This window comes from Camelina sativa, chromosome 5 (genome assembly GCF_000633955.1).
Source record: "Camelina sativa cultivar DH55 chromosome 5, Cs, whole genome shotgun sequence".
NCBI lineage: Eukaryota > Viridiplantae > Streptophyta > Magnoliopsida > Brassicales > Brassicaceae > Camelina > Camelina sativa.
The window spans coordinates 17,658,028-17,668,324 of NC_025689.1; the positions used below are offsets into that span (position 1 = coordinate 17,658,028).

A 10,297-nucleotide genomic window follows, 5' to 3' on the forward strand; every position below is an offset into this window, starting at 1 on the left:
AGAGAATTTTTATTTGATTTGAATCAAAGTCCTGCCATAGAACACGAACAAGAAAATGGTCATCATATAAATTCTGGTAATTTTGTTACTTATTATTTTTTGTAGATTATTTTATTCTGCAGTGTTTGTTCATATACGTGTTTGATAGAACATGTGTTTGAACATGCAAGTGTGACTCATCTACTATATTCATTAGTATGTCTTTACTTTATTTCTTTTAATAGGAGTAATATTTTGTGACAGGAGGAAGTACTGAGATATCACAAGTTGTTCAGGAGGCTACAGTTCGGATAAAAAAAAAACAGATGGTGAAAGATGGAAGGTTTATCACGCTCTGTTGGAAAGAAGCGTTAATGGAAACGTGAAAAACACCACTACAACGGAAGTGTCTGCTTTGTTATCCGTACCTTTGCAAACGGTTCAACGAATTTGGCGTCGGGCCAAAAATACTCTTAATGGTGAAATTGTTGATGTATCACATAGAAAAAAAAGTAATTGTGGTTCGAAGAAAATCGAGTTTGATTTTTCTCGAATTGTTGATATTCCATTGCAACACCGCAGAACTTTAAGGTCAATGGCAGCTTATTTGAAAATGAGTCATACGACGTTGGCTCGATATGTTAAAGAAGGGCTCATTAGGCGTCATTCAAATGCCATCAAGCCAAGATTGAGGGAGTATTTTTTACGACTATTTACTTTCTCTCTTTATTCAGCAACAAGCAGTCTCTCTCAGCTTTTTCTTTTTCTTTTTCTTTGTATATATCTTTCATATAATTTTGATATTTTTGACACCAACTAGTAACTATTGGGGAGAGAATCATCTTTAATATTGCTTTATGCAGCCTTATTTAGTTATTCTGATTCATTCTTATACTAATATTTTAACTAAATATAAATGATATGTTCCCTCTTTTTTGACTTTATGCAAGTTTAGTTATACCAGCTAAAGCTTCTTCTTCCTCTTTTGGACTCTTTTGACGTATTATCAGTTGATTAAAACAGTATTAATGTTCTTTCGAGATACCTAATAAAGTTGATAAAGAAATGTTTAATTCTCAAAATTATAACCTGAAGCTGATGAAGCTGATGTGGTAGTGCGTTTCTGAGTGAGTTTTTGGATTTTGTCTTTTAAGAAACTTAGTATTTTATTTATACCAATCAAGATTGTGAAAATTTTAACATTTTCAAACTAATTCTTGGTTTATGCATGTTACCTATTTCACTATTTGAATAACTAAAATTTATTTAACTGGAGTTATTTATATAAAAAAAATGTACAAAAAAACTAAAAGCAAAAGCCCGACAATAAACTATTGACCATTAAAGGCTAAATTTGAACCACTTTGTTCGTATAATATTTTTTCAGAAGTTTAAATATGGACTTTTCTTACCGTAATTTTCATAATTAAATTTAAAATTTGTAAGTCTAATTAAATGACATTTTTCTTTTATGAAAGTTATCTAAATATTTCTTTTAACTAAATTAGCCACGTAAAAACACAAGTCCTAATAAAGTTGGAAAAAACTGTTCATACTTCTCAAATTTATTATAATGACTCACTTCATAGGTGAAGAAGTCTCACAACACACTCCCTCTTCATGAAATCATAATGAAGTGAAGTCTCATACTATTACTACTCTCTCTTCATACTATTTCTCCTTCTCAACCAACAAAACTCTCTCTCACCCACCAAAGAAGATGAACAACGTTGATTCAACTCTATTCCTTTGCTTCTTCTTCTTCTCCATCTTCTCATCTTCTCATGTAAGCATTGATTCAATCTTTAACTAGTTTTACTTATAAACATTTTGTTACATTCCAATCCCATACTTAACCATTAGCAAAATGTAGGTGTATCTCGCCGGTGCAAAACAAACCGCCGGCAACATCACGGCGTCGGAGAATCCATTCACTCCAAAAGCCTCATTGATACGTTATTGGAACAATCACATCAACGGCGACTCACCAAAACCTTCTTTTTTCATTTCCAAGGCCTCTCCACTAACACCCGTCGACTCCACGCGCTTCGCCTCACTCGCTTCTAATCACTCCCTCCACACGCGCCACTCTGATTTCTGCTCCGCCGCGAAACTCTTCTGCTTCCCGGAGCTCGCCGCTCATTCCCTAGAAAAACACGGCGATGACGTCGACTTCGCCTCGTACAGCGGCAAGAACTTCACAAACTACGGCTCCGACCGTCTCTCCGGAGCCGACTCGTTCAAAAACTATTCCGGCGGGGACAACATCGCCGTCGACTCGTTTCGACGTTACAGCCGCAACTCCGCCGGACACGACGAAGGGTTTACAACTTACGCAGGAGATGTCAACGTGGCTGACCAAACCTTCACCACATACGCAACCGGAACAACCGGAGGCTCCGGCGAATTCACGAGCTACAACACAAACGCGAACGAGCCCAACGGGAGATTCACTTCTTACTCCGATAAAGCCAACGGAAGATCACAAACATTCACCGCATACTCCGACAACGGCAACAACGGAGAGCAGACGTTCACTAGCTACAGCAAAAACGGAAACGGAGCTCCGAACGAGTTCTCGGGTTACGGAACCGGGTCAAACGTCGTCAAATCCGGTTTCACCAAATACGGAGAAAACGGTAACGGAGCTAACGACAGTTTCACGAGCTACGGAGGAAACGGTAACGTCCCCGTTAACGATTTCAAAGGTTACGGTGACGGAGGAAACGGCGCCGTTTATGGTTTTAAAAACTACAGAGACCAATCCAACATCGGAGTCGACTCGTTCGCTTCCTACGCTAAGAACTCGAACAACGAGAAGGTCAATTTCGTAAATTACGGTAAATCTTTCAACCTCGGTTCAGATAATTTCACCGCTTACGGCCAAGGCAACGTCGGAGGTAACGTGAGCTTCAAAACTTACGGCCAAGGTCCGAGTTTTAAGGAGTACACGAAAGATGGCGTCGTTTTTGCGCATTACTCTAATAACGTGAGTTCCAGTGGCAGAAGGGTGAATAAGTGGATTGAGGAGGGTAAATTCTTTAGAGAATCGATGTTGAAAGAAGGGACTTTGATGCAAATGCCTGATATTAAAGATAAAATGCCTAAAAGGACGTTTTTGCCCCGGAGCATTGTTTCGAGTATACCGTTTTCGTCTTCGGAGATCGGAGAGATTCGGAGGGTTTTTGGCGCCGGAGTGAATTCGTCGATGGAGAGGATAATATCGTCGGCGGTTTCGGAGTGTGAGAGACCAGCGAGTCACGGTGAGACAAAGCGGTGCGTTGGATCGGCGGAGGATATGATAGATTTCGCTACGTCGGTGCTTGGACGTGGTGTTGTAGTGAGGACGACAGAGAGTGTTATCGGGTCAAAGCAAAAGATCGTGATTGGAAAAGTCAATGGAATAAACGGTGGAGATGTGACGAGAGCTGTTTCGTGTCATCAGAGTTTGTATCCGTATTTATTGTATTATTGTCACTCGGTTCCTCGAGTACGGGTTTACGAAGCGGATCTACTTGAACCTGAGAGTTTAGAGAAGATTAACCATGGTGTTGCCATCTGTCATATTGACACGTCAGCTTGGAGTCCAAGTCATGGAGCGTTTTTGGCTTTAGGTTCGAGTCCGGGTCGGATTGAAGTTTGTCACTGGATCTTTGAGAATGATATGACTTGGAATATTGTTGATTAAGGTTTTGCTCCTTTTTTATGATTACATTAATTGAGATCTGCTTCGAGTTTTTCTTTTCACAAAATTGTTACTCTCTCTCTCTTGTTTATTTATATATGATACGTTTGAAATCTCTGTGCAAAACTGAAAGGAAAAAAAAAAGATAATTTTGGCAAAAATGGACCTGGTTTAGACACTAAATATGTACTGTCACCTAAAAAGGACATGTTTTGTACACCGTTTTTGTATGTGGCTGGCAACGAGGTATGAGATCAGAGAGAAGGCATGGTAGTTGCGTTCATGATTTTGCTAACCATGCGCTTACCATGCATGCATGTGAGCCTAACCAGCCGTCCATGTACTTTCATTCTCTCTTCACATTGATTTAAATAATTTTTGACGCTATTGAAAGAGAGAATAATTCTGAAAAAAGTTGACGCTATTGAAGTTTCTTATCTTTTCTAAACCCAGTCGGCACTAATCTTTGTCATTGTATAAACCTTCGCCTACTTCCATTTCTCTTTGTTCTCATCGTCTCCGCCAAGGCGTTAATGATTCTTTCTTGATCATCTCTCTTATGTAATCATTTGATTTAGGCATCGTTCCTGATATGCATTTATTGACTTTAATTTCACTCACTTATTATTCTTCTAGATTTATGGATCTCTGTGGGTTGGAAAATTTTAGAAAATATTGTATAATTTATTATGTTTACCCACATATCGCGTGAGTTTCTAGTTTAATTATATATTAACAATTTTACTATCTGTTGTGAAATAAGATTATACATATGCGGATATGCCAACAAAATAACAATTCCCATACATTTTAAACTGATACTAGCTAATTTGTTTTTAATAAGCTTAAGAAAAAGAAGGTTTATAGAAAGTTAATCCATTAATTACCACAAAGATAAGATTGTAAAGCAGTGTGGAAGGATCGGAGGCGGGAAACCATCTCGTGTAGACCGTTTGATTGTTTGGTCCACTCCGTGGGTCGGACGGAGCGTCTCGGGGTATACAAGGATTGGCAGCTGCTGGAGGTGCTTTGCGAGATGAGACAGGAGGTTTTTGTAGTGGGTTTTGCATTGCACATTGGGATTTGTTCTGCTATCATGGCTGAATTATGGGGGGTGTATTATGGACTGGTGGTGGCATGGGAGAGACGAGTGGAACGGTTAGAGTTTGAAGTTGATTTAGAAATTGTGGTGGGTTTTCTAACGACAGGGATTAGCGAGGCAAATCCACTGTCTTCGCTTCATCTCTCAGAAACAAAACACTTCATTCTTGCGTTTGATCTTTTCTCTCTCGATCCAATCTTTTTCTTGAGTTTCATTATGGTGTACGAATTGGCTGCAGATTATAATCAAGTCAAAGACGAACTGTTAAACCCAGCAGACGAAGTAATAATCTCACTTTTTTTTTTTTTGAATCTAATGTTAAATTATATTTAAAGAAAAATTACAGTGGTACAACTAGTGCAGCAAAAGCTGAATGTTTGTAACTGAAAACTAAAAGATTGAAACAGAGTTTAGCGAAACAAGGAAACTAAACACAAGATTGTAGCCACACTTGAAACGCCTCATCATACTGACGATCGCCCAACCGTCCAATCGCCAGGAGCTGATCCCGAACTTGCTGATCAATCCATCCGACCAAGTATGTAGCAGAATGTGGCGGATCACCATGTCTTCGGCCATTACGTTCACGCCAAACAGTATACACCACCACTTGAAAGACATACCTGAGGAGGAAACCTTCAATGCGGGGGAGATTAGAGAGCGATAGGTGAGCCATTACAGCAGACCAATCCGTAGAAAAGTGAGACTTAAACAGCCCCTTGGCAAGAGCCGACCACACCCCAGAGACAAAAGAGCAAGAAAAGAACAGGTGATCTCGCGTTTCTAGCATGGAGTTACAGAAAACACAAGTTCCTACAGCAGTCCCATTCCACATAACCATTCGAGCCCCTGTCGAAAGACGATCTTGGACAGCCAACCATACACAGAAAGAGAATTTTGGTGTACCATGCGTAAACCAAACCCCCTCATGCCATGAGACCGTATTAGCCGTAGTTCTAATATGATTCCAAGTATCCTTAGTTGAGAATTTTGTCTTAAACACATCATTCTTACCTCACCATACGACTCGATCAACTGTCTCCAGACGCAGGTCCCTCCGAGAAAACAGAGCCTGCTCAACAGCATTAAGCTGGTCTCCTCTATGTCGACGCCGGTGTCGACGTGGAACCCACGCTTCAGCCAAGGAACTCTGCCTGCTTATCCCCAAATCAATAACCCCTCGATCCCCAAACACATCCATGAGTCTCCCCAAATCCGACCACCAATCATACCAAAAAGAGGTGCTCTCTCCATCCCCCACATCCACCTTACAGAAAGTGGAAGCTATTCCCCGGTATTTGAGAAGCTTCTTCCAAATCCAAGAACCCACACTTGTGGTCACCGGCACCGACCAAAAAGATGCCCCCTTTAACAAGTTTATTTGAACCCATTTAACCCATAAAGAGTCTCCTTAAGACATCACTCGCCAAATCAACTTCAAACAGCTCACAATGTTTGCTTCATGAATTGAACGGAGACCAAGCCCACATTCCACTTTAGTCTTGCAAACTACTTCCCACGAAACCTTAGCTTTGTTAGGATTCATATCCGGACCCAACCAGAGAAATCCCGAATACATGAAATCAATCTCCTTTAAACACCGCTTAGGTAAACAAAAAGCACCAAGCCAAAAATTACACACACTCCAAAGGACCGACGATATCAGATTGAAACGGCCTGCAAATGGTAAATGGCGTGCTGTCCACGAACCTATACGCTGTCGAATTTGTTCAATCAGAGGAGAGTAATCAGCAGTGGTAAGCTGCTTTGTGACCAGCGGCAAACCCAAATAACGAACCGGCAAGTGACCCACAGTGAACGGGAAACGAGTGGCCTGATCGACAGTAACTCCAGCCAAATAAAGTGTGGACTTCTCCATACTAATCTTCAGCCCTGAAACCTTAGCAAACTCCTCAAATACATCAACAATTCCCTTGATAGACCGCATCTTACCATCTGTAAGCACCATTAGATCATCCGCAAAGCTCAAATGAGTTAAACCCAAATTCTTACACCGAGGATGATAACCAAATAAATGCTCCCCCGCCGCCTTGTCCAACTTTTTAGAAAGAACATCCATACAAATGACAAAGAGGTATGGTGATAAAGAACAACCCTGTCTAAGGCCTCTGCAACTCCTAAAAAAACCTGCAAGTTCTCCATTTACCTAAACTGAAAATGAGGTTGTGGTAACACAAAGCATCAACCAATGGATGAATAACTGCGGGAACTGCATGGCTGAAAGAGTTTTGGATAGAAAAGACCACTGCACTGAATCAAACGCTTTTGAAACATCAATCTTAATAGCACACCTGCTAGAAACAGATTCCTTGTGGTAATCCTTAACCAATTCAGTGGCTAACAACACATTCTCTATCAACAACCGATCCTTAACAAATACCGATTGGTTGCTCGAGATAAACTTTGGGAGCACTCTCTTCAATCTGTTTGCTAAGATTTTCGATATCACCTTATATATCACGTTACAGCACGAGATAGGATGATAATCCTTCACTTGTCTAGCTTCCAACGACTTAGGAATAAGCGCTAAAATGGTGGTGTTGATGCCCTTGGGCAAAAAACCTTTAGCAAAAAATGACTGCACCGCTAACACAAACTCCCTTCCAATAATCGACCAGGTAGCTTTATAAAACTCCACCGTGTATCCGTCCGGCCCAGGTGATTTATCACACGGCATAGAAAAAAGGACCTTCTGTATCTCATCACCCGTGACATCCCGGATTAGAGCTTGCTGGTCAGCATTAGAACAACGAAATGGTAACAAAATTTTCAAACCATCAACTGTGGCACCCTCAAAATCCCAGCAAGAATTCTCTAAAGTGTCGTTCAGCCTCTACTTTGATATCGGCCTCCGCCACAACCACCCGACCATCAAGGCACTGAACCTCCCGAATATTGTTTCTTGCTTCCCTCACTTTAGCAGCTCGATGAAATGTTTTGTTGTTTCTATCCCCCACCTGTAACCAATGTAACTTCGACTTCTGCTTGAGATATTTCTCCTCCAACCCTGCCAGAAAGTCCCATCGTTTATAAGCCTCTTTTTCCTCCTCCATGGCCTGCGATGAAGGTTGCAGTGCAGTAGCTTGTTGCTTCTGGCAAAGTGTGTTAAAATCCTCCTTTGTTTTTCGAATAAGATCCCCCATTCTTCTCTTTGCCAGGCTTCTTAACTTTGGCTTTAACCCTTTGAGCTTCTTGGAAAATCGAAACAAGGTGGAAGTAGATAGGAACAGAGGTTCCGTTTCCTGCCAATAGTACCCCACCAATGGCTTAAAATCCTCCATTTCAGTTAACAAGTTAACAAATTTGAAAGGTCAACGCTTCACAATAGGAGCAGCATCACCCTGAAGCATAAGCCGGCAATGTAGGTGGTCAGAGACACCCCCAGCAGCAAACACATTATAACTTCGCGGAAAGCACTATTCCCAGGCTGTATTTACCATCACCCTATCCAACTTCTTAAGGATCAAGTCAGCATCACGTTTATTTCCCCATGTAAACAGAGGACCATGGGAAGCCAAATCTACCAACAAACAAGAATTAACAACTGCCTGAAACTCACGCATTCCCGCTGTGACCATCGGACTGGCATCAAAGCGAGAATGTTCAGCCATATCAAGCGTTTCATTAAAATCCCCAAGAGTACCCACGGCTTGTTACGAAACATAGGAGAAGCAGAATGATCTCTTATCTCCTGCCATAGCACTCTCCATGCCTCCACCGTATTCAAAGCATACACAAAAGAACAAAAAAATTCCTCATCCTGATTTTCAAGCTTCACATAACACGTAATGATCTATTCACTCTTAAACACCGGATCAACCCTCACATTTGCTTTCCAAATCACCCATATTCTCCCTCGACTATTATGTTCATAATTCGTCAAGAGCGACCAACCTGGAAACAACTTATTCCCCAAACTCAACGACTTCTCTTCTTTTACTCTTGTCTCCAGAAGACAACAAAACTGAAACCCACTCTGCGACACCCACTCTTTATTAAAGGAATGTTTAAACGTCCTATTCAATCCACGAACATTCCAAGAAAAACCTGACATTAAGGCTTTGATGGTGGTTTCCTGCCCGGATTTCAACTCTGGTCCTTAGTCAAACCAGCAGGAAGGGTAGAAACATATTTATTAGCTGTTTTGGAGCCTCGCAGCAAGTAAGTACGCAGAGGGGCCTCCTCCAGCACATCCTGCTTTGTAGACACACCCCTCGGGCGACCTGAAACAGAGGGATCCTCTATACCTGATTTCAGAGATTCATCAACCGTATCAACCTCAGGCTCAGAGCTCCCCTCCAAACCATCTTCCAAAGCAGAAACGGAATTTTTCGACAAAGAAACCCCACCAAGCTACAAAACTGCAGTAGTACGAGGACTACCTCGAGAGGACTTTGGCGTTATCCAAGCCTCCTGAGCTTGATCCTCCACCTGTAGATCAGGCAAACTTGCCTTCTCCTTCTCCATAGTAGATACAGTTGCTGGTGCTTGCACCTCCAACGGTGAACGTTCACCCCCACCATCAACCGTAGCTACTACCTGTTCCCCATTCTCATGAGCCATTGAAACATTTATCCGATCATCCTGAGTCATAGCCGGTTGCTGTTCCTCCACACCCACTACTGCCGGAGCTAACAAACACGATGCACTTTGATGACCCCATTTATTACAGTGTCCACACCTTGGAGGAAGCCAAGGGTAGCTATACTTAATGACAGAATCCAACTCCCCCTCTTTCTCACCTGTGATGAGGAATACTGTAGGTAGGTCTATAGTTAAATCAGCCTCGACGAGAACCTGAGCCTCCACAAAGCTAACACAGTTCTCCGTGTTAGAGTGTAACCGAATAGGTTTACCAACTGCGCTAGACAAAACTCCAAACCCTTGTCTGTGAACAGTGGTGGAGGAATATTAGAAAGCTTGACCCACAAGGGGACCGACTGCATAGCAGGTTGAGCCTCTTCCAAAAACAGAGTCCACTTTGAAACTAACATAGGTATGTCCATGATGTTCCACATGCCTCGATTAAGTACCCGATGCCGTATGCCCTCATGCCTAATACGAAACTTCACAGTGAAATCATTTACGACCAAAACATCAATAACCGTAGACCGATCCCCCAAACGCCAGATTTTATTCACAATCATGTGAATCTTACCAACATGAGGGGCCTTCGAGTTAAGGAACTTTCCAATCACAAAATCTTCCCAAAGCGGCTTTGCCCCTACAAACACCTCTTTAGGCACAACAACCTTTGCCTTGCCATCCACTTCAATGACTGGAAAGTTTTGCTTCTTAAACATCCGTTTCTGAACAACCTGTAGATAAGAACGCTGCTCTTTCATTGCAGGTTGTATCGATGATGACGATACTTCCTTTGGCCTCTCCTTTCTTTGACTATCCACCGCTAAAACATCGCCCAAACCCACACCCAACTCACCCTTCTCCGTAACCACCCTCTCACTCTCCACAGCACTCTCAAACCCCCCCCCCCCCGGAACCACCGCTAC

General features: G+C 42.0%; 2 protein-coding genes across 2 annotated transcripts in view; both read left to right on the plus strand.

Moving 5' to 3' along the window:
- LOC104787132 (polygalacturonase 1 beta-like protein 2) lies at positions 1,508–3,744 on the plus strand. The gene is made up of 2 exons (XM_010512651.2): positions 1,508–1,765; positions 1,853–3,744. The coding sequence occupies exons 1-2, from the start codon at positions 1,700–1,702 to the stop codon at positions 3,665–3,667; spliced, it is 1,881 nt and encodes a 626-aa protein (XP_010510953.1). The 5' UTR covers positions 1,508–1,699; the 3' UTR covers positions 3,668–3,744.
- The window catches only part of LOC104789347, an 11,088-nt gene continuing 5,551 nt past the window's right edge, over positions 4,761–10,297 (plus strand). Inside the window, exon 1 of the mRNA XM_019245309.1 lies at positions 4,761–5,066. Within this exon, the coding sequence (XP_019100854.1) occupies positions 4,761–5,066 (306 nt within the window). The remainder of the gene's footprint in view (positions 5,067–10,297) is intronic.

Bases quoted from the DNA above. Each gene is read 5' to 3' on its own strand.
- LOC104787132 (XM_010512651.2), top strand. From the start codon at position 1,700: ATGAACAACGTTGATTCAACTCTATTCCTTTGCTTCTTCTTCTTCTCC. The intron at 1,766-1,852 runs GTAAGCATTGAT...AGCAAAATGTAG, and splicing joins CCATCTTCTCATCTTCTCAT to GTGTATCTCGCCGGTGCAAA.